The 26,090-nt window shown below is 39.9% G+C and overlaps 1 protein-coding gene across 5 annotated transcripts in view; it reads right to left on the reverse strand.

The window, feature by feature from the left end:
- ksr2 (kinase suppressor of ras 2) overlaps window positions 1-26,090 on the reverse strand; it is a 109,929-nt gene that overhangs the window by 41,895 nt on the left and 41,944 nt on the right. For all 5 annotated transcript variants that reach the window (XM_084113755.1, XM_084113758.1, XM_084113757.1 and 2 more), the window contains exon 6: window positions 14,846-15,021. In XM_084113755.1, coding sequence (XP_083969881.1) covers window positions 14,846-15,021 — 176 coding nt within the window. The remainder of the gene's footprint in view (window positions 1-14,845; window positions 15,022-26,090) is intronic.

Raw genomic sequence — 26,090 nt, forward strand, 5'->3', positions numbered from 1 at the left:
GCGTAGAGGCAGAGGCAAAACCAAACCAAATTTTTCACGGAAGTTCAAAAAACCTGGGATCGTTATTTAACATATACATTCTAAATGCTAAAACAAAAGATAAATCTGATAGAATTTGAAGATTTGAAATTTGATGTCTTCTGTCATCGCTCAAATGGAAGAGATCTGATAAAAACCTAAATGGAGACTTGTGAAACAATAATTGCATTTGCTTCCCACAGCACTGCTAGTTCAAAAGACCATTCATCAGATTGTCTACGCTCAATTATACTCCATTTGTTTATGATTAACAGGGAGATACGAGGACAAGTACGCACACACACACACACACACACACACACACACACACAAACAGGATAATCTGCTCTGCCTTATCCTAAAAGCATAAAATACTGTCTGAAAAAATAACCAGATTTCTGCATTTGATTGCATCCACTTATATATTCACTTGAGATTCCTGATGACTGCCTCTGTCAATGTGCATTCCATGAGGCTTATATCAAATACGGATGCGAGTGTATCTCTATTGTGACCTCTGCTCGGCTGCGTCTTACAGGAGGATCAAGGATGTACACAGTGTTCCAAATTAGATCAGAGCTTTGATATGATCTCTGTTCTGGAGTGCTGGACCTCTATTGAAACACAAGTGATCTTGAGAGGGAAAACAGTATAACTACTGTATACGAGTGTTTCTCCAACTAAGGGCACTTTAATATCCCATGGGTTGATTTTTATCAAAACTAATTTCAACTTTTTGTTATATGAAGCTAACAATAAACTTTTTACCTTTTACTTTTGCTACTTTTGCTTGTTTTACTATTGCCCCAGTCCCAAACTTTCAATCTTTAAGTATTAAAATCCATTATAAAATATCACATTCTACAAGCTCTGATATTTATATGGAAGTAAGAAAATAAGCTGACACACTCTTCAAAGTGTACGGGAGAGTCTTTGTTCAAATGAGCAAAAAGAAGAAAAAAAAGTATTTGTTTTTGCTCAAATCCCATTTAAAACCTAATCTAGTACTCTAGAATACTCATTTTAGGTATTTTTTTCTGACTACCTTTTAGATGAATTTTTGAACTCATTTATCACATTGATTTGAATAGGATAATCTTGTACCATATTGATCTAAAAATACAAAGAGAAAAAATATATATTCCATTCTTTGTTATCAACAACATAAATGTGCATTAAATATTACATAACCATTATGCATGGTTAAATGACTCACTGAGTGATAATCAAAATTATAATTAATGTGTTTGTCAGGAGATGATTAGATATGCAATGTTGCAATGTTAAGAAAACTTCTTAAAAGTGAAATGATTTCTGTAAATCCAGTGATCAAATGCTGTGTGGCTCTCGGTTTCAGTGTTAGTCACATGACTACTGGCTGGTCTGTGTGTGCGATTCCACAAATCTGGAAGACCTTCTGAACGTATATAAGCAGTAGACTTTATAGAAAGGAACATTTAAAAAATAGCAAAGTAGTATAATCAATGATTTACGAATAATGAATAATTTACTGCCATTGTGAGAATAACATATAATCAATAGAAAAGTAACTGTAAACTGATTATGAGGATTTTAAAATGTAATATAATCTAATTACAAGTACTTAATTTTTGGAATCTGATTACGTAATCCAGATTGCAAGTTATCAGTTACTACCCAGCACTGTATATATACACAGCACTGTGAAAAAGAAAGGACACCCTTTAGAATTTTATGGTTTTACGTATCAGAACATAATAAGGTCGTAAAATTTGGTAAATACAACCTCAGACGAACAAAGCCAAATTGGAAAAGCCATGTTGCCATTCAAATGCTTGTAGAACCACTTTTAGCAGCAATAAGTTGAAGGAATCGTTTTCTGCATGACATTTTCAGTCACTCACATCGTTCTGGAGGAATTTTGGCCCGATCTTCTTTATAACGTGATTCAGTTCATTGAGGTTTGTGGGCATTTGATATTTGCATAGCTCTCTTAAGGTCCCGCCGCAACATTTCAGTTGGGTTAAGATCTGGACTTTGACTGAGCCAGTCAAAAAAAGTCAATTGCAACACCTTGATTCTTGTCTTTTTCAGCCATTCTGTTGTAGATTTGCTGGTGTGCTTGGGATCATTGTCCTGTTGCATGACCCAATATCAGCTGTCAGACAGATAGCTTCACATTTGACTCTAGAATACTTTGGTATACAGAGGAGTTCATGGTCGACTCAAAGACTGCAAGGTGCCCAGGTCCTATAGCTGTAAAACAAGCCAAAAATCATCAACCCTCCAACAGCGTGATGGACAGCTGGTATGAGCTGATATGCTGTGCTTAGTTTTCACCTAACTTTGCACTGTGCATTACGGCCAAACATCTCAACTTTGGTCTCGTCTGTCCAAAGGACATTGTTCCAGAAGTCTTGTGGTTTGTTCAGATGCAACTAGGGCTGTCCCCGACTATGGATTTTCATAGTCGAATCAGAATCGTCATGTCTTGCCTATAGTCGACTAATAGTCGAATCATGTGTATGGGGGCGGGGCTTTAGCATTTCAAAGCCGCAATGTACATAAAATCACACAAAGCTATAGAAGAAAATGTATAAAAACATTTTGGATCAATAAAACTAAGAAATAACATAAATAACTCCAGAAAGGCCACACTGCAGACAGGATTTGCATTCCATGCAAATCAAATTAAATCAGCTAAATTACCTGTGCGAGCAGGCCAGCCTACAGCACAACATCGATGCACCGAAAAAATAAACAATTAATTTACTAAATTAAATTAGAACAGAATATACCTTTCAAATAAATAAAAATACAAAACGAAATAAATCAGAATCAAGTCACAAGATGAGAAAATGTGTGCAAAATGCCTAAAGTGCAGAGGAATATATATTCAAAACACAAGCCACAAATAGTTTAGATTAGATAACCCTGACAGATTAATAAATAAAATAAAAATAAAGAAATGATTAAAATAACGATAGTAGCCAGAATTTTCAACTTTGTCTTTTTAACTACAGAAACAACAATAAATGCTAAACTGGAGAGGCAGTCTTTTTAGCTAAAAATGTTCAAAGCATCCAAAAATCTAATTAGAACCGGCTGAAAAGTTTTGAAATCACTTGTACCTGATCGAGAGAACAAATCCAGTCTTTCACTCTGTCTGTGTCCGTTGGAGTCTATTCAAATTGTGCGCGCGGATAAAATACATTCTAACATGAAACCCAGTCTATGCGTGAAACGTGTTAACGTTGGCCGGCAGAAGTGCGATCATGGTTTTCCTGATGCTAAATCCAGCCTTGGAGAATATCCTTTCTGGTGGTGTACATCCACACTTTAGATTTTCTTATCCCAGACATTGTTAAAGATTTAAATCCTTGCCGCGAAGCGCGAAGACGCTCCTCTGTCGGTCACGGATTGAAAGTGAAACTTAAATCTGTCACGGGCTGTTTGGATTTATTCACGCACGTTAAAAAATATTTATTAAAAGCTTCTTTCTTTGCACATTTTTATATACAGCATTATCATAATAGGCTGAATAGTAACAAATTGACATAAAAGCTAGTTCTATGTGAAATCAGACATTGAGCGCCCTCATATAGCCAAAGTGGCATGATCCTCGTTTCATAACACCTCCGCGAAGATTCGACCGTGAGATCGGTAGTCGAATCAGGCTCCTCCTATCGAAGCATCGAATCTTCGACTATTCGGGGTCACCCCTAGATGCAACAAACCATACTTGTCCCATCTTTTTTTAATTGTACTGCCCTGAACTTTAACATTTAACATGTTAACTGAGGCCTGTAGAGTCTGAGGTTTAGTTCTTGGGTGTTGTGCGATTTTTTGCATGGTCTGACCTTGGGGTGAATTTGCTTGGACGCCCACTCCTGGGAAGATTGGCAACTGTCTTGAATGTTTTCCACTTTTAAATAATCTTCCTGTAGAATAATGGACTTCAAATTGTTTGGAAATAGCCTTGTAACCCTTCCTTCATTGCTAATGTCTTTCCTCCTTGGCATTGTGTTAACACACACCTGAATGCTCCAGACCAGTGAACTGCAAAAACGTCTGCTTTTATAGAGGTGATTGCACAGGTGATCAGGTAAATCAAAGACATTTGATTAGCAGCATCTGATTGCTACTTACCCTCTTTATTCCTATGGAACCATCCTGTACTTAGTTTGCCACCCATGGCTTCTGCATTTTGGCCGAGTTTTGTTAAATAAATAATGACAGAAATATGTCATGTGTGTCAATTATTTTACAGTTAGAATATTTACATGTGGAAAACATTCATCTGAGGTTATATTTACCTAATTGTAAGACCTGCTTGTAAGACTTGTAATACGTGTGTGTGTGTGTGTGTGTGTGTGTGTGTGTGTGTGTATATGTATATGATATATATATATATATATATATATGAAGAGTTTAGATGCAAAACATACATATATATATATATATATATATATATATATACAGGTGATAAATACACTATGGTTAAAAATAATACAAGTTATTTTAAAATAGTTTAAAGTGTGTAAATACTAATACAAACAAATGACCAATAGTATAAACTGCATTATACTGCAGTGATAATGTTAGACAAAACCCTTCCTTGCCTGTTTCTACGGTAACCACTCAAAGTTTTAAAGAAGATGATGCAAATTATAACTAACTCCAGAAATTTTACAAAACTAATCTTACATTTACTATAATAATAAAATACATTGGTAAAGATTAAACTGAAACAAAAGCCAATTGAAAAATTATGCAACATCTGACAACAGACTTTCAAACAGTAGTTTGAGAGCATCCATCAAAAAAAGTACTGTGGCGGCACCAAGGCATACAGATGCTATCAAATAATACCATTGTACTTTGATATGATACAGAATGATCACCATATTAATATACCATGGCATGTACATGCTATTTGAAATCCTTTCATCCTATGAAGAAGCGGAGAGAAAGAGAGCAGTCTTTCATTACAGACCAGAGTTAAAATTTTACCTAACAAACTCATTGTCTCACATCAGGTAAATGTTTAATCCGCAGGCGTAGAAACAGACCTACTAGTGAATACAAACCAGCATCACTACAGAGCAGGCGAATTTGTGTTTAATTGGTGCAAATATTGCTAAAAATAAGAAAACTACTAGAGGCAGGCATCTAATTTGCAGAAAAACATTATACGTTTCTCTCTTTTGCTTTTTGAACCAACAGCCAGTCATTAAAAACCAACATGTTGACTCAATCGCTCAATTAGCTATCAAATTTAGACATGACCACAAGCAGGAGTTTGTTCGAGCCAGATGAAGCAACAGTTGGCCAATTTTCACGATCAGCCAATCACATGCCAATGTTAGTGATATACATATCACAGGCATCTTACAAACAGACAGACTAAACAAAATGATTTGTAAACCAATGACTAACATAGTGATCCACCACTATTCCAGAACACAATAAAGCACCATATTGGATTTAAAGTTTAAGATTTCAACTGAGGCTTTTTTCAATAGGGAAATATGAGTGAGTGACACTAAGTACATTTAACACCAGCTATTGACCTGCTCTTAAACAATTCTATGGATTTGACTGACAGCCAGATAAATGGCGTTATAAAGGTGCTGCACTGCTTCTTTGTGTCATGGGGATAAATTGTTGCAGTGAAGAAATTACAGTCAAGAGTTGGCTTTTGCATTAGTTTAAATTTTTTCTATATAGCTAGAAAATAAATTGACACACTGGAAGAGTAAAAAAAAAAGTCCTCAAACTTTTTAGAAAGTAATAAAATTAAATGGAGAACAATGGAGACTTAGGCTTGTAAGTTGTTTTGTCACAATTCTGTTTAAGTTGTTTTTGATCAAATATCAATTAAAAACTTGTACATTTTGTGAGTAATATTTTGTACTTTTAATGTGTTTTGTTTTCTTTCTTTTTTATCGCCTCTATGCATTTTTTCCACGCCTGTCAGTTCCCTTTCATTGGAACTCGAACTGCGTCGAGACGCTGTGGGAAGGCTCCTGCGTGATTGCGTCGTGAAGCACGTGTATAATCAGTCCAATGGAGAGTCGAGATGTCATAGGCGGGTAACGTCATCTATAAAGCACATAAACTATAAAGCACACCTGAAAACAGACCGCAGATCTGTGCCTTCAGCAAGCGCTCTCTGTATACTGTTCCTGTCTATTTATTGTTGTCTGTCATTGCAAGCAAAATATTTCACAGAAAGATATATATATATAAATGGTGAGCAAGCAAGATTTTAAGCGGTGTGTTGTTCCCTGCCCTCGTTTCATCACGGGTGGGGACACAAACCAGCTTTGTGTTGCTTGTTTGGGAGTGGAGCATGCCCAGTCAGTTCTTGAGGGGGCTGACTGTGAGCATTGCAAAAAGCTGTCCATGAGGACACTCCGCTCCCGCCGGGCATTCTTTGAGGAGGACGGTTCGGTGCACGCTCCCCTTGGGGCTCGCAAATTGATCTGACAGCGGGGTTAGAGATGGGCCCAGCCCTATCTCAGCCTTCACCTGCCAGATCCAGTGCCTTATCTCAGGGAGAAGCACGCGCAGCGGTTTCTTCTCCCCGGGATGAGGCACCAGTCCTGCGATTATCCAGTTCTGAGGAATTGGATGTCGTCAGCATTGATGCAGGGGATTATGAGAATTCGCCATCTCATACCCCTGCTGATGAGGAGCTTGTGAAGGTTGTGAAGATTTACCATCTAGGTCACAGCCTCCTCGTCGGGGCTTGCCGTTTTTTCCCAACCTCCACACTGAGGTGGCGAGGTTGTGGAAGAAGGTGGTCAGGCTGCGGCATGCTTGCATACAATGTCAATCTTGCAAACATACAAGGCTGATCTGCTTAGGGACATGGATGATTGTGATGAAGTCAGCACTGACGCAATTCGAGAACAGTCAGTTCAGTTGTTCCCTTCAGGGCACCGAAGTGACTTTTTGACCAAATCCAGAGGCCAGTCTAGAGAGACTGGTTCCCTTAGTAGAATTTCTGGCAGCGTGGAAGCTACTGCCAAATATATCTCATTGGGTCCTGCATACAATAGAAAAGGGTTACAGAATTCAATTCGATTCTCGTCCGCCCAGATTTCTAGGGGTCCTCCCTACGGTGGTGGACCCCGAGCAGGCTCTAGTTATGGAGCAGGAAGTACAGACTCTTCTACGAAAGGGGGCTATAGAAAGGGTTCCTCCTCCCAGCAGGGAGTCAGGGTTTTACAACCGGTACTTCATTGTTCCAAAAAAGGATGGGGGGTTGCGTCCTATTCTAGATCTGCGCCATCTAAACCGCAGGGTTCAGAAAATCAAGTTCAAGATGCTTACACTCAAACAGATCGTGTCACAGATTCAGTCCGAGGACTGGTTTGTCACGATAGACTTGAAGGACGCTTACTTCCATATATCCATCCATCCTCATCACAGGAAGTTCCTGAGGTTCGCTTTCGGGGGCGAAGCGTACCAATATCGGGTTCTTCCGTTCGGCCTAGGTTCATCACCCAGCACTTTCACAAAATGCATGGATGCAGCTCTGGCTAACTTGAGACTCCAGGGCATCCGCGTGTTGAATTACATCGACGATTGGTTGATTTTAGCTCAGTCCGAGCAGATTGCGGTTCTGCATCGAGATGTCGTTCTGTCCCACATAAAGATGCTTGGGTTAAGGCTCAATGCCAAGAAGAGTGTGCTCCTCCCGTCTCAGAAGTCCACTTTTCTAGGCATGGTATGGGATTCGACAACGATGCGGGCACAGTTGTCACCTGCAAGTATTACTTCGATTCTCTCAGCCATAAAAGGGGTAAAACTAGGCCAGTCACTCACTGTGAAACAGTTTCAGAAACTGTTGGGTCTCATGGCAGCTGTGTCCAACGTCTTTTGGCCTCCTGTACATAAGACCCCTGCAGTGGTGGCTCAGGACCAAGGGGTTTTCTCCGAAGGGAAATCCGTTTCACATGATCAAGGTTATGCGGCGATGCCTACATGCCTTAGTCATGTGGAACAAACCTTGGTTCCTCGCCCAAGGCCCAGTGCTGGGGGCTTCTTGTCGATGTGTAACGCTATTGATGAATGCTTCCCTCACAGATTGGGGGGTGATCATGAGTGGTCGCTAGGCGAAAGGTCTATGGCAGGACCATCTACTTTCTTGGCACATAAATCGGCTAGAAATGATGGCGGTTTTTCAAGCTCTAAAGCACTTCCTGCCAGACCTGAGAGGTCACCATGTGCTTGTCCGCACGGACAACACATCGGTGGTCTCTTATATCAACCATCAGGGGGGTCACATCACCTATGCAAACTGACTCATCAGATCCTCCTATGGGCCCAAGGGAAATTACTGTCTCTCAGGGCAGTATATATTCCGGAGCATCTAAATCAGGGAGCGGATATCCTGTCAAGGCAGGGGCTGAGGCCCAGGGAATGGAGAATGCACCCCGAGGTGGTGAAGCTCCTTTGGGAGAATTTCAGTCAAGCTCAAGTTGACCTTTTCGCATCGTCAGATACAACGCATTGTCCCATGTGGTTCTCTCTCACACACCCAGCTACTCTCGGGCTGGATGCAATGGTTCAGGTGTGGCCGAGGTTAGACCTGTATGCTTTTCCTCCGATATCCATGCTTCCGGGAGTTCTGGAGAGGGATCGCCAGGAAGGGGCCCATCTGTTATTAGTAGCCCCGTACTGGCCAGTTCTCGGACCTGGTGTCCCTTCTAGACGGCTCTTCGATGGAGATTCCGGGGGGACCTACTGTCCCAAGCAGGGGGCACGATTTATTGCCCGGAGTTGTGGAAACTGTGGGCTTGGTCCCTAAAGCCTGGAACACACCAAGCCGACGCCGACGAACTAGCGCTGATGAAAGCCGACTGTGTTGTCGCCGCGCGTCGGGGTAAAAAGTGCACTTGAACACACCGAGAGAACTACAGCCGACTGTCAGCTAGAATGCGCGTTCTGCGCCTGCGTGTAAATGAGACAACCGTCTATTTCTGCAGATATATCATCTATATTCGTCATTCAAAAAGGGAAACCGACGCTGCCGGCTGCAGATACACAAACCGTAAACAAAGCAGTGCGTGCTTACCATTTTGAATATCAATCCTGCTAAACACTTTCTTTATTCCACTCCTCTCGTGCTAATATTGAAATATGCGCCAAGGAACACTCAGGTAAGATGACATATCATTAGAACAGCTTTCTATCTGTACCGTTTTGACTTTGCTCGCTGTTTTGCTATTATTCTCGTGCGCTGCCTCCTTCACTAAGCTGAACAGCCAATCAGAGTTCCCTCTTTCACCGACGGCCCGACGCCGATTCAACATGTCGAATCGGCCGTTACAAAGCCGACGAGGACCAATTTCAGCCGACGGTGCGGAACACACCGAGAAGATTTAGTCGGCCGACGCACGGAAACTGCCCGACGGCCGACCGTCGGCTTGGTGTGTTCCAGGCTTAAGGGTGCCCAGCTCATAGAATCAGGTCGTGGAGACCATACTCCAATCTAGAGCTCCCTCCACGAGAAGACTGTATGCACTGAAATGGAAAATGTTCTTTGCTTGGTGCGGAGAATGCTAACTGAATCCTGTTTACTGCCCTGTTGGTACAGTACTTGATTATCTGCAAGAACATTTCTCTGCGGGGTTATCTCCTTCCACCTTGAAAGTATATGTGTATATGTGGCGGCTATATCTGCTTACCACACTCCTCTGGGTGGTGCATCATTGGGGAGAAATCCTCTCATTACTCATTTTCTTCGTGGCACCCTGAGGCTGAGGCCTGCACTAGAGCACCGGCTTGGGATTTGGCCGTTGTACTGGAAGGCCTGGCTTTGGCTCCCTTCGAGCCCATTGAAGAGGTTTCAGAAAAGTTCCTTACACTAAAAACTTTTCTGAAACCTCTTCAATGGGCTCGTTTTTCTCATTGCTATTTCTTCTATCAAAAGAACTGGAGATTTGCAAGCCTTGTCGGTTGCTCCTTCGTGCCTAGAATTTGAACCTGTTATGGTGAAAGCCTTTCTTCACCCTAGGCCGGGTATATATTCCTAAGGTCCCTACTAATGTTACGGGCCCAATTGTGCTGTAGGCCTTCTGTCCTCCACCTTTTTATACACCAGATCAGGAATAACTTAATCTGCTGTGCCCTGTGCGGCCTTTGGATGCTTACGTACACAGAGCTGCCCTGTGGCGTAAACCGGATCAACTATTCGTCTGTTTCGGGTCACCCAGAAAAGGTTACCCTGCATCCAAGCAGAGGATGAGCAAGTGGGTAGTCAAAGCTATCTCACTTGCTTATGAAGCGGCTGGTCAGCCTTCACCTTTGACTGTACAGGCCCATCATACCAGGAGTATGGCTGTCTGAAAGGCTTTATAATCGGGGGTTTCCCTCCATGACATCTGTGATGTGGCAGGCTGGTCCTCACCGCATACATTTGTTAGATTTTATGACTTGGATCTAGGCTCCACTTCGGGGTCTAGGGTGCTTGCTTCTTAGTGTGCACAATGAATTCACACAGAACAGGCATTTGCTATTATGGCGTCGTGGGTATAGTGTTTCCACAGCATCTCGACACACCTCAAGTTCCCTTGAAAGGGAACGTCTCAGGTTACGTATGCAACCCTGGTTCCTTGAAGAGGGAACGAGAATTTTACTTAGTAACGCGTTAAATATGAATATTTTTCTTACACAAACGCATCGCTTCACTTCAGAAGGCCTTTATTAACCCCCCAGAGCCGTGTGGAGTTTGTTTATGATAGATAGATGCCCTTTTATGGACTTCAAAACAGAAACAGCAATTCACTGCCGTTATAAAACTTGGAAAAGCCAGGAAATTTTTTAATATAACTCCAATTGTATTCGTCTGAAAGAAGAATATCATATACATGATGACTTGAGGGTGAGTAAATCATAGGCTAATTATCATTTTTGGGTGAACTAACCCTTTAAAAGTGGCCTTCTCTCTTGGGAAGTTATATTATTATATACATACATACATACATACGGCCAAAAAAGTCGCTGTCTGGATTTAAATAGGCAAATGCTTCAATCATTATTGCAGTGATTATTATGTTTCTACCATGCTACAAGTTTGGCAACAGTTCTTCTAACCCTAATTGATGGAGTGTGTAGCTTTTTACTTTAGAGTGCTTGACTCTTACATTGAATGAATGAATGAATGAGGCATTTATATAGCGCTTTCATACGTACTACTGTATACCCAAAACGCTTTACAATCATATCAGGGAATCTCTCCTCAACCACCACCAGTGTGCAGCCTTCACTTGGATGATGCGACGGCAGCCACACACCAGCTATAGGTGGAGCGGAGAGAGAGTGATAGAGCCAATTCAATGGAAAGGGATTATTAGGAGGCCATGATTGGCAAGGGCCAATGGATGGAAATTGGACAGGACACTGGAGTCGCACGCCTACTCTTTACGAGAAGTGCCATGGAATTTTAAATGACCACAGAGATTCAGGACCTCGGTTTAACATCTCATCCAAAAGGACAATCTAACACATTGTCAATACAAGATCCAGACCAAAAATGTTTGCACCTCTTGATGGAAATAAATGTTGTGATGTTATTTCAATCAAGAGGTGTATCAATTTTTGGTCAAGATCTTGTATTGACAAGACACTCTATAAAGTCTACTCCAGCACATCCCAAAGACTTTCAATGAATGTAAGATCTGGACTCAACAATTCTTCATGCTCCCTCCCAACCATTCTTTCACAACTTGAGCCTGACAAATCTTTACATTGTCATCCTGGAATATAGCCATGATGTGTCTTCCTGCATGGTTGTTTAAGAAATGAAAAGCTACACACTCCATCAATTAGTGTTAGAAAAACTGTTGCCAAACATATAACATGCTAGAAACAAAAAATAATCATTGCAATAATGATCCAATCATTGACTCTTAAGCATTTGCCAATTTAAATCCAAACAGCGACTTTTTCTTCAATTGTGAGGTTAAAAGTTAACAGTTAAACTGCACGTAATCATTTCAAAGTATTGCACACACTACTTGTATCCTGTGTGCATGTCAAGAAGCTTGAAACCGTGAAGCACAGGCCTCCGGCACACTGTTGCTTGCTGTGTACAATAATACTGTCACCACATGCAGAAAAAGCAGACGCATTACCAGGGCTGACGACACTCGTGAGGCCTGGTTACTGCCACCGCGTCCGGCCTGGAGCCCCATCGGGACGTCCAGAATGCAAGTAATGCCATTACAGAGGCTGCCACAAACCCAATGAGATTATAAACCTGCAACTGGTTTATCGGAAATTCAACTATAACGTTCTTTCATCTTGTTTCACAACAAGCCCTTGCGTCCCAAACTCTGGAGGAATTTGGTTGTTTGGGTAAAAAACTGTCTAAACAGCAAGGTTGTTATTAGTTACTTTTATGAAATATAATATGTTACGTTACTTTTGCATTACTTTTTCTCACCTGGGCTGGGCTTGTTTGTTTTTTAATAACAAAATAACACATTTCGATATTTGGCAATGTAAAAGCCCTTTTACACCAAAAATGAAATTACTCAGGACAGAAATAAATTTAAAACAATGAAACTTGGATCATAGAAGATCAACATCAAGGACATTGGTTAATAAAGTGAGATTAAATGCATAAATTAGGTGTCATTCAACATTTTAATTATTCCAAGTTTGCTTAATAGTTTGCATTTCACTGTTTTTATTCATTTTGAGGAATACTGAATCTGTATTTGTGAGTAAATTTATGAGTTAATACCTGCTCACATTTAGTCTAGAACTACAATGACGATCATGTTTACACAGCGCACAAAACGCCTCTGTAAATTTAAAAGTAATGCGTTACTTTACTTGAAAAAAGTAATCTGATTATGTAACTCACATTTCTTGTAATGCGTTACTCCCAACACTGGTTATTATCGTCAACTACTATTATCAAAAACTACTAATACTACTATCAACTATTAATACCTCTATGTTCATTGAAATATAATAAAATATAAATATTATATGAAAAAAATTATTTCTGTTAGCTGCCAAGGCAACATTTCTAATTTTCGTTTAGTTTAGGTCGAAGCACTAAAATTACTAACTAGAAATAAAATAAAAATAAACTGAAATAAAAATAAATCAGTTACCTCTCTGGATCTATGTTCAATGTACAAAGCATTCAGCAGATTGCCAAAACTTGGAGGGGGTCTATCATTCATAATTCTGGAAACAAGCAGTCAAAACTTTTCCCTCCATCTGTACGATAATCTCATTCCAATCTCAGTCTTTTGCGTCACTCTTGTGTCATTCCCAGTCTTCTCACATCCACGCTGCTTCCGTTCAGCCCATTATTCCTCTAATAGCCCACGCTAAGAGGCCCCTGGTGTAGATATTGGGCTTGGACAATATGCGCTTACACGCTGCCAGGTGTCCTGGGACACGTGTAGGTTTGGGACGCTGCCCTTTAATAGGTGATGAGAAGGGAAGTCACATTGTGAAAGGAAACGACAAAGAAAGTTGTAATTGCCCGACATGCGTCATCAGACATCTGTCTACACTAACTGTGATCTAATGGTGTTGACCAACCTAGAAGAGTTTCAATGTCTTTAGTTTAAACACGCACATGGGATAAAGCTGAACAATAATACTCTAAAAGAAATTCAGATCAGGGAAAGTAGACAGAAGAAATACATAGTATTTATTAATTGCTTAAAGGGTAAGTCCAACCAAAAATGAAAACTCTGTCTTCAATTTCTCCTCTTCAAACCTATAAGACTTTCGTTCATCTTCAGAACAAAAAATTAATCTAAGAGATTTCTGCCCCTCCATTGAAAGTCTATTCACCCAAAGCTCTGATGCTTCAAGGAGATTGGTAAAGAAATCCAAAAGAATTGAGCAGTTTAATCCAAGTCTTCTGAAGAGACGCGATCCCTTTATATGATGAACAGATTTAATTTAGGCTTTTATTCACATTAAACATTGATCAGCAAACATACATAGTGCACTCAAATCTGGCAAATGGAAGTGCAAGTATGCTTTTAATGGAGGGACAAATTGAAGTTTCAAAGATGAAAGAAAGTCTTATGGGTCTGGAACAACATGAGAGAAATTGATGACAGAATTTTTTATTTTTGGGTGAACTATGACTTTAAGTAAATAGTAAATACTATGCATTTCTTAAGTATATTTCTTATGAATTTGAAAAGACAATTCTCAACATGAATCATACTTTACAACCCATTTTAATTCTAGTAGGCGATATGATTCAGGATATTCAATGAGCAAAAACTTTCTTCTTTTTTTAAATCAGAATGGTTTTTGTTCAAACTTAATAAAAATAATCCATGGATTTCACTCAAAAATCAAAAAGGTTTAAGTGAGCATTCCATAGCAGAATAGAGGAAGGTGCAGAAAAGGACATTAAGCAGAGGAAGTTATTCAAATTAAATGAACAATAAGCGTACAATTTAGTGCACAATAAGACCAGGAACATGCATTAAGAAAATAAAGCAAAGGTGAATTCAGATTACCCATTGACCTAAACTAATAATCTGTAAGGTATTATATAATTAATAAATAAATATATATTATATATTATTCATTCATTTCAATCAGTAGTGTATGTTTGGGTAAAGCATCCTTAATGCTTCAGTGTGTACTTGATATGATGATGACGGCAGATTGCTTTGGTGTTCAATCTGGATATTTGCATGTGTTTATTTACAAGCAAAGGATCACTCGCACCATGCAAGGTTCTTCAGAAGTTAACTTATCATCAACAGGTATAGGACTGAAAGAGGAACCCAAAATAACGCGTTGTCCTACACAGAGGTGAATGGATGTGTTTACTCACTTGCTGAGGGGGTGTCGGAGTGAACCGGTGGTGTCGAAGGGACAAAATTAGGGAAAAAGAAGGAGCGAAGTGAGTGGTCGGAGTGGAGAGGAGAGCGCTGGGTCGGCAAGTTTTCACAGCTCCCAGCAACACTGCTGTGGATCTTCAGGTTCAACGGCTTGTTCTTTTTTTTTGTTCTACAAAGAGAGTTAGAGAAAAAAACAAATGAGCCCAAAATAAGACAAGATCCCAATGTTTACAATCTTTTATCTAGTCTCCAAACACACACTTGCACATCAAGCTCCATGACAGATTTAGCTTCAAAACTCAACACAAGTAAACCCACATGCGCACACACAAACTCATGTAAGGATGCACAAAAAAAAGAAAGAAAGAACTATTTAAAATGACGTGATTAGGGTTGGTTGAGCGTTGTAACTGATTAGTTAGTTAAGAGAATGATTAGAGAAATTACTCGCTAGGCCCTTCAGTAATGACAACTGATCCTAATCAATTTCAAGTTTTCAAGTTTTATGTTGTACTTCTTTTCACAAAGTACCATTGATAATTTGAATTTATTTTGGATTTGTGAAAAACTAGATTAGACATTGTGTAAGATCAAATAAAAACAAAAAAACATTTTGCAAATAAAGCAGCGTTTTTAACACACAGTCAGTGAGCTTGCGTTGAACTGCAGGGCTCAGTCGTGTCAACTTGCATTGACCGCTTCAGTGATTAAAATGCAATCGAAATATCTCACAAAACAAGCATTGGCATTATAATGTAAATTGTATTAATTTAAGCATTTAAAGGTAAATTGAACTCAAATTATGATTTTCGTCATAATCCTAAACTCATGTAGGCTACAACAAGACATTTCATGCTACAGTTTTTGTAGCTGTACTTCTCACAATCTAACACTGTTAGACAAAGTTGTTTGTAGCATCTGTGAGGAACTGTTTGTTTGCAAAAGAATAAAAAGACCACAGGTTATCATCAGGGCTCAGTCAGCAATTAAAAAAACACATTATACACAGGGCTTAATTTGTGCCAAAAAAAGCTGGATCCGACGCCTCTGATATACGATCCAGCACCTCATTTGGCAGATTGCCCATCACTCATACACCACTGAAATATATTTATGTTATGACTTGTTATTGTTATGACTTTATGCTTTGACATATGTTCAGGAAAATGATGTATAATAACGATAATGTTGTTGTTAATAACTTGCTATGTTAAATGTATAAATTAATTATTAAGAAGTGGAAGAAATGCAGCTACAAAGTGGTCCATGCCATGTTTTGGCGAGGATTTGTTGGATTTGACCGCTATTCACATTTCCAATGCATGACAAGCGATATATATAAAGAGAATATATATAAACTTCAAAGCACTTCTGTTAAGCGGTTTTCTGAAACTAATGGGTGGGAGCATGTTTGCAAGGGCAGATGTCTTACTGTTCAGAGAATATCATCATGTCACCTTTCTCTTAAATTCATTAAGTCTATAATTTTAATAATCAACATAATAATCTAATAATGGTATAGACTTCGAAAAGGTATTTCGAAGAATGTCTGTAACCAAACAGTTGATGGCCACATTGACTTCCACAGTATTATTTAACCCCCATACTATGGAAGTAAATGGTTTGGTTACCCATATTCTTCAAAATATCTTCTTTTGTGTTCAGCAGAAGATAGAAACTCATACAGGTTTGGTACAACTTAAGGGTGAGTAAATGATGACAACATTTTCTTTTTTGGGTGAACTATCCCTTTAACACATAACACATCAAATTAAAAAACGTATCTGTCCTGCTGTAACTAAAGATACAACATTATGAATATATCATATTGATATAATAAATGAACAGCATGCTATAATAAATGAACAGCATACTATAATAAATGAACAGCATACTATAATTCAGGGCCAGATTGAACTCCTTCACAAGCCAAATTTGTGTTTGACAATATTAAAGTCTAACTAGACTGCAAAACATTTGTCTACCATATTAGAAAGAGCTTGAGTTGACATCAAAAGAAAAGTGTGAGCATCAAACCATCCCTGATTGGTTCTTTTCATTGGTCAGATCACTCTCTGAACCCACTTCTAAATGTAATCAATGAACACATTGCATTTGATTTTACCCTGTTTTAATGTGTTGTCCTTTTGGTAAAATCATTGAAGTTTATAAAGCTTTGAACTAGGAGGGAGATGCAGACATGTAAACTAATAGCAAATTAAAATGGGAACTCTTCCAAAATAATGCAAATCATAAACATGAAGATTCTTTTTAGTAAAAAGAATTATTATAATCCAAAAAAGGGAACTAATGTTCACCAATGGTTGGATGTTTTGGTGCATTGTGAGCGTTTTTGCGTGTCTACCACCGATGACAACGATGTGCAAGACTCTGAGAGGCGAGCACAATGCATTAGTGTGTGGATATGACAAATCCTGACAGTGTGTGTGAGAGAAGCTTTCTTATTGTGCAGGGATAAGCAGAACGGTGAGGTGTGTGAACGCAAAAGCAAAGAAAAAAGGGAGACGGAGAACAGCAGAAAAACAAACAAATAGACTGGCAGTAAACTACTGATGACAGATTTTCATTCTTTCTTTCATACGTTTTGCTTTTTTTCCTTTTTTTGCCATCTTGCTTTCTTTATTTTATTGTCTTGTGGTTTAAGACTAGGTGTAAAGTGCCAAATAGTCTGACATTTTATCAAAATATTACACCATGTGAGGTCTGACATGGATGTTAAAACAAAACAAAAATCGATAGGGCAGTCGACTGATTGATAAAAATTGTAATTAAATAACGTGACATTTGAGAAAGGCCCCCAAAATGAAGATAATTCAAACATAACCAAATCATTGAATAGACTTTAAAAATAGTGTCTATTCAATAAAGCCAATAAAATGAATATATTAATATATAATTTCCATATCACTGACCTACAGGCCACAGGAATAAAGAGAATGTTCTAATTAAAATAATTTCATTATTCTCATGATACATTTTTGCATGTGAATTGTCAATTTGGGTGGAACTATCCCTTTCGATGTAAAACATAAAATTAAATTAAATAATATAAACAAAAACAAACAAATGAATATAAGTCTATCACTTACGTACAGACCACAGGAATAAACAGTACATTTTGGAGAAAAATCAAATATTGTCATGATGCATTTTTGAATGAGAATTGTCAATTGTGGGGGAACTATCCTTTTAAATGTAACATTTAAAAAAAAAAAAGAATAGAATTTAAAATGTATAATTTCTATTACATTTTAGAAATATAAAATAAATAAAAAAATTATTTTAAAATATAAAAAGAATGTATATTAATAGCATATATTATATTAGTGTATAGTTTTACATTTAAAGAACATTTATTCCCAAAGAGGGAAAATAATGCAACTCCAATGCTTACTGACTCTGTCAATGAAAGCAGCCCCAGTGAGCGTGTTGTTTTTGTAGAGCTGTCAATGTTTTTTGGAAATGATCTGTTTGTTTTGTGTGTGTGTGGGAATGCTGTCACTGATGACAATGATATGAAAGTGTCCAAGCGCGCAAGGCATTAGTGTGTGGACATGACACATACTGACAGCAGATGTTCTTGAGGGTGTGTGAGTGAGTGAGTGAGTGAGTGAGTGAGTGAGTGAGTGAGTGAGTGAGTGAGTGAGTGAGTGTGTGATGCAGTACTGAAGGTTTTGGAACATGACGCAAGCAGGAAACGTGACGGAGAGACCTTGACATGCTGTTACTCCTAACCTCAGAAATTTTATTTTAAAGAGAAAATAATCAAGCAGCTAGTAACTTGAGGACATTTCTACAAAATGAAAACCAATTAGCTTCTCTACAACAGTTATTTTTAGAAATCATGCACATGTGATACTAACAGTGCTCATATCATGTAAGGAGACAGTGAACACAACTTTCACAATATGAATGAAAGTTTAGTACTTAAAATTTGGGGTTTGTTCAAATCACTAACCCTAAGTATGAGCAATAACAATAGTAATGCCTGGCTTCAAAAGCACCATATAATTGAAATAACTGGTACTTTAGCAGAGTACTTTAACAGTTATATACTGTATATTTATGTATGGGACTCATCTATCCATCTTTCCATCAATCTATCCAGCCATCCATCTTATTTCAAAACTTTCAAACAAGACTTTGTCAAGCCAACATTCATATATTGACAAACTTTCCTATTCCACACAGTAAAAAATTATTTTTCGAACACTGAAAAAAATACTTTTCTTAGTATTTTTGTCTTGTTTCCCATCCAAATATATACATTCTTAAATCAAGATGCATTCACTAGATAAGTAAAATGGCATTAGATATTATGTCTTGTTTTCCGGAAAAAAAAAAAGTCAAAATTAAATGAGTTTTTGCTTAAAACAAGCAAAAGTACAGTATCTGCCAATGGGGAAAGAAAAATAATCTTGTTTCCGTTTGAATTTTTGCAGTAAAGTTGTAAATAAGATTTTACAGAAAAATACAATTTCAGTTTTTCTACTTCAAAAATGTCGTTTAATCCAAAGTGTTACTTACTGTTTCTTTGCAATTGTTTGTGAAAATTACTAGCAATATCTGTGAACATTTTTCAACACCAAATTTTTTTCAGTATAGTTAAAAATTAGTTATATGAATTTGTTTTAATTTTCCATCCTTTCAAATTTGAATTGCAATTATGTATTCTATTTGCTACCTCAAATAAATGTACTAATTGGATTGGAATTCAAAAGGTATTCTCAATTAAATTCTGAATAGCGCACAACCCTGCCCTGTGACACAAAATCTGCCCATAAACATCACATTATTGAAGTAAACTGCAGCTGGCCACTTTATATCGGTCAAATGGCATCTTCCTGCCTAGGTGGGCGGTTCTTCTCTCTGGACTATGCAGTAATGAGCAGTGAACTCAATGCCGCTAGACTGGTTATGTGAGACTGGAGCGTAATGCCTACCGTGGACTCTCCCCTCAGTAAGAGCAGTGCTAATAGGGAGGAACAGGGATAGTTAAGCTTCATTACACCTCAGCTACGCTCATTATTTGCAACTCTGCTCTGCAGAACAGTGGGAAAATGTGCCATATAAAGGTGAAGGAGAGGAGCAGGAGGGCAATATAATTTTTCTACTTAAGGTTTTATATTCAAGAAAAGAGCAAGAGACTCACAACATAGACTGTAAATGAGAACAAACAAAGTTTGTAATTATGTTCGTCTGCAACTGTTGTGCAAGATTATGAAAGAGTGAGAATAAAGTAACACTTTACAATAAGGTTTCATTAGGTAACATTAGTTTACTACTTTAGTTAACATGAATTAAGAATGAACAATACTTCTACAGCATTTATTACACATTAAAGGGTTAGTTAGTATCACCCAAAGATGAACATTATCCCAAAATTGACTCACCCTCAAGCCATCCTAGGTGTATATAACTTTCTTCTTTCAGCTAAATACAGTTCAACTGGAGGATTCGCCACCTCAGTCTCATGCATTCGAAGAGCTGGTTGAGGTTGTGACAAGAGCGGTTGAGAGATTGAGTATTCCTGCCTTCACGTTCACAACCTCAACGCCAGGGCCTACCGTTTTCCCCGATCTTCACACTGAGGTGTCGAGATCATGGGAGAAACCGGTTTCATATAGAGTGTACAGTGCACAAACATCTAATTAGTCCTCTATATCTAACTATAAAGAGCACAGTTATGGGGAGATGCCAAAAGTGGAAAAGAGGCTTGCGAGCTATCTCTCCCCCGAAGCGGCATCTTCCCTAAAGTCCCCGGCATTACCCACTAAGCCAGTCAGAACCACATCATCACTGGTGGGTAAAGCTTACACAGCTGCTGGTCAGGCTGCAGCATGCCTTCACACTACGTCACTGCTGCAGGCCTACCAAGCTGAGTTAGGAGACATGGATGAGGGCAAGGGAGTTGCCAACCCTGCCACCTCGTGTGCTTCAGGTCGTGTGCAGCGGTCTCCGGCGAGCACATATCTCAAGGACCACTCGGAAACGTAGTGGCCTTAGGATACCCGCCCCTCCGAGGAGGGCTCCAGAGCAGTCAGGTCGGTTGTTCCCTGCCAGTTCGCCGTTACAGGGCATCGGACTAATTGCAGATAAAAAACCAGAGGCCAGTCTCGAGAGGCTGGTACCACTAGTAGAATTTTTGGCAGCGTGGAAGCTACTGCCAAATGTTTCTCATTGGGTCCTACAGACCATAGAAAAAGGATATCAAATTCAGTTCGGGTCTCGCCTGCCCAGGTTTATGGGGGTCCTATTCACCGTGGTGGGCCCCGAGCAGGTTCTGGTAATGGAACAAGAAGTGAAAACCCTGTTAGAGAAAGGGGCCATAGAATATGTACCTCCCTCCAACAGGGAAGCCGGGTTCTACAGCCGGAATTTCATAGTTCCAAAGAAGGGTGGGGTGTTGAGTCCCATTTTGGATCTTCGAGTGCTGAACGAAACATCATGCAGCTAAAGTTCAAAAATGTAACTCTGAGACAAATCGTGCCACATACAAGATGGCTAAACGCCAAGAAGAGTGTGCTTTCTTCACTACAGAGGACCACCTTTATAGGCATGGTTTGGGACTCAATGCCGATGCAGGCACGCCTGTCACCAGCACGCATAGAATCCATCCTTTCGGCTGTGAAAAGAATAAAGCTAGGTCAGTCACTCACTGTCAAACAGTTTCAGAGACTGTTGGGTCTGATGGCAGCAGCGTCCAACGTGATACTTTTTGGACTGTTGTACATGAGACACCTGCAATGGTGGCTCAGGACCAGAGGGTTTTCCCCGAGGGGCAACCCCTTTCGCATGATCAGGGTTACATGGAGGTGCTTAAGTGCCCTGGCTATGTAGAAGAAACTTTGGTTCCTGTCCCAGGGTCCCGTGTTGGGAGCTTCTTGTCGTTGCAAGATGCTAACGACAGATGCCTCTCTCATGGGCTGGTGAGTGAACCTAGAAGGGCGCTCAACTCGGGGTCTGTGGATGGACCACCATCTCTCATGGTACATCAACCGTCTGGAGATGTTGGCTGTATTTCTTGCTCTAAAGAATTTCCTCGCAGATCTCTGCTTGTCCGCACAGACAACACATCAGTGGTCGCCTATATAAATCACCAGGGGGGGTTGCGCTCGCGTCCACTCTGCAAACTGGCGCACCAAATCCTCCTGTGGTATATAGGACCAGACATCCTGTCGAGACAAGGGCAGAGGCGTGGGGAATGGAGGCTCCACCCCGAGGTGGTGGAGCAGATTTGGAGGGTGTTCGGCCAGGCACAAGTGGATCTGTTTGCGTCTCGAGAGACGTCTTAATGTCCAGTTTGTTTCTCCCTCACGTATCCAGCTCCTCTCGGATTGGACGCTATGTTACAAACGTGGCCGAAGCACGGGTGTCTTAGGATAAAGACCCGTTGGTGTCTCGTTTCCTCCGTGGTACTCTGAGGCTGAGGCCTGCGGCCTGCAGTTCGTACCAGGGTGCTGACACAGGATTTGGCCATTGTCCTTCAAGGCCTTTCCCTGGCTCCCTTCGAGCCATTGGAGGAGGTTCTGGCCAAGTTTCTGCCCTTGAAAGCTTTGTTCCTCCTCGCTATCACTTCTCTTAAAAGGATAGGAGATTTGCAAGCACTGTCGGTTGCACCCTCGTGCTTGGAATTTGCACCTGGCATGGTTAAAGCATTCCTTCATCCTAGACCAGGCTATGTTCCAAAGGGTCCCCTGCATCTAAGCAAAGAATGAGCAAGTGGGTGGTCGAGGCTATCTCACTTGCTTATGAGTCGGCCGAACAGCCTTCACCTATGGCTGTCTGTTCCCACTCTACTAGGAGTATGGTGGCCTCCAAGGCCCTTATATCAGAAGTTGCTCTCCAAGATGTTTGTGATGCGGCAGGGTGGTCCTCACCGCACACATTTGTGAGGTTCTATTCTTTGAACTTGGACTCTACACCAGGGTCCCAGGTGCTCTCGTCCAAGTGCTGCTCCTCGCGATTTCACACTGGACAGACACTTGTCGCTATGGTGGCGTTGGTATAGACATTCCCTTAGCGTCAATCCGACACAGCGCGAGTTCCCTTGAAAGGGAACGCCTTGGTTACGACTCTAACCTCAGTTCCCTGAAGAGGGAACGAGACGCTAAGTCACCTTGCCATATCTCCTACGTGCCTGTCAACAACTACTTCAGACTTTTACGAAGTGTTATGATACAGTTTCCACATGTTCACCGCAATAAATGACAAAAATACTCAGTAAATAAATAAGTACAAGTAAAAGGTTTATTTGATGGACATACACTTATTAATGCTGATGGTAAGGAATTACAGTTGCAACATCTCATAATGTACCTCAAACTGAGTAGTGTATCACTGAGAAACGTCCTGCTCGAGTTGTCCTTGCGATGGAGGTTCGGGTTGAATAACTAGTTCTTCCAATGTTTCATTATTGGACTCGCGCTCAGATTGATATGGTACAATTGACGTCATTGTTCATTACTGTGTTTAGTTTACGGTGTAGGAAGCCTCAGGACACGCAGAGCTGACATTGTTATGGCAATGGGCGGTTTTGTTTTCGATACACGCGCTGCACGCGGTAGACCAATCACAACAGACTGAGCTGTCTGGCCAATCAGAGCAGAGTAGCCCGTGGAAAGGAGGGATTTAGAGAGATTGATTCATCTGACGAGTCGTTTGAGAATCATTGAAAATGTGGTGATGTGCAAATGTATATTATGAGAAAATGAAACCTTGACCTTTGATGCATGTAAACCTGTTGTAGGAGACTCCAAAACAACATTAGGAAACTTTAAAATAGCATAATAGGGGCACTTTAACAAATGAGACATTATCGATCACAAGTTCAGTATGGCGTACCACAAGGCTCAGTACTAGGACCGTTGCTGTTCACTCTGTACATGCTACCCTTAAGAGATATCATTAGGAAGCATGGCATTAGTTTTCACCGTTATGCCGATGATACTCAACTCTATATTTCTTCACACCCAGACGAAACTTACCAATTCACAAAATTAACGGAATGCATAGCTGATATAAAAAATTGGATGACTAGTAATTTCCTACTACTTAACTCTGAAAAAACAGAGATTCTAATTATTGGACAAAAAACTTCCTCACGTAATAACCTAGAATACTGTCTAACACTTGATGGCTGCTCTGTCAAGTCTTCGTCATCGGTTAGGAACCTGGGTGTGCTCTTTGATACCAATCTTTTCAAGTCACGTGTCTAGTATCTGTAAAACCGCATTTTTCCATCTTAAAAATATATCTAAATTACGCCATATGCTCTCATTGACAAATGCGGAACAATTAGTTCATGCGTTCATGACCTCAAGGCTAGATTATTGTAATGCTCTATTGGGTGGTTGCCCTGCACGCTTAATAAACAAACTACAGCTAGTTCAAAACGCAGCAGCTCGAGTTCTTACCAGAACCAGGAAGTATGACCATATTAGCCCGGTTCTGTCAACACTACATTGGCTGCCTATTAAACATTGCATACATTTTAAAATATTGCTGATTACTTACAAAGCACTAAATGGTTTAGCTCCGCAGTACTTGAGCGAGCTCTTAACGCATTATAGTCCTTCACGTCTATTGCGATCTCAAAATTCCGGCCAGTTAATAATACTTAGAATATCAAAATCGACCGCTGGCGGTAGATCCTTTTCCTATTTAGCACCAAAACTTTGGAACAGTCTTCCTACCATTGTCCGGGAAGCAGACACACTCTGTCAGTTCAAAGCCAGATTAAAGACACATCTCTTTGACCTAGCATTCACATAATACATTATAGACTTCTATAATTCAATGTTAGGCTGCATAGATTAGATCAGCCGGAACCGGGAACACTTCCCATAAATCCTGATGTACTCGTTACATCATAAGAAGAATGGCATCTACGCTAATTTTAGTGTCTTTGTTTATCCCGAGGTTTTCCCGCAGCCTGCCGGATCCAGGCCGTATCCAGATCTGACGAAGGACCTTCGCCTGGACCCGATGACAATGCAGTGCTGAAGTGCCAACTAGTCTCTCCCTATGGAGGATCCCTTTACCACTCTACAGATAAAGCGTTTTCGGGAAATTCGTTTTGCGTACCTACCCCGAAGTGACAAAATAAAATAAAATTCTGTATCAAAATTTATAAGGAAAGACCAGTACTTTGTTTAGGCTTGGTTTGTAGGGAATTACAAACCTGCGCACATATATTCAAACGCACATAACTATAGAACCAATTCTTAATGTGCATGTGAACGCCATCAGCGTTTCTCACAGGTTCGCGTTTAAAGTCTGTGTAGAGAGAATGGTGTCATCTTAGCGGCCCCTAATTTAATAACAAATGATCGTTGCGATGGAAGCGAATCCATCAAAAATAACTTTAGCTGAAAAATAACTTTATTAAAGAACCGCTATAAAGCCAAAACAATCTCTGTTACCATAAATTATACGTTTATCTCTGTAAAGCTGCTTTGAAACAATCTACATTATTAAAAGCGCTATATAAATGAGGATGACTTGACTTGACGTGTAAAGTGTTACCTAAACTAAAAACAAAAACTTTCCATGCTAACCATAGTTTCAGATAAAATGCCAATCAGCAGCTAATAAACACTATATCATTATTTCTCACACTTTTTGTTTTTTGAATCACCTAAAAATAACAAGCAACAGTAACTATGACACTTTGGTGGAAACAATGGTTACCATGGTGAATTTCTGAAGGGGAAAAAAGGCTAATAATCTGTTATGACTTTTTCTTCTTTTCTTATTAAGCTAATAAGTACAGGGAAAAAAGAAAAAGCGATATTATATAAAAGGGAATTTCATAACAATCTAATAAATGAGTGTGTGTCTCTTTAAATGAGCAACATTTCCTACTGTGATGGAAGTAATAATTCAGATCTCAGTCAGACTGCACTGCATACATATCACCGAGATGAAAGGTAGATAGGAAGTGGGATCTGATTCATTGATATAGCTGGTCTCCAGATACCCGTTCAGGGTCTCCTGGCAGGTTTGTGTCCGACAGCTCGACTCCCGTCAGTAGTTCACGGCTGTGATAAATCAATGATACGCAGGGATGCAACTGAGGCCGGTCCCTCTTAAACACTCATTTAAATTCGCAATCATGACTCCAATCTGTGCGGTAGGGAGAAGAGAGCGGCTCATTACGAAGGCCAGACTGGGGAAAGGAAACCGGCCACACTGGTGCTTATACGCCTTTAACCT

Source organism: Abramis brama (genome assembly GCF_963993115.1).
Source record: "Abramis brama genome assembly, chromosome: 5".
NCBI lineage: Eukaryota > Metazoa > Chordata > Actinopteri > Cypriniformes > Leuciscidae > Abramis > Abramis brama.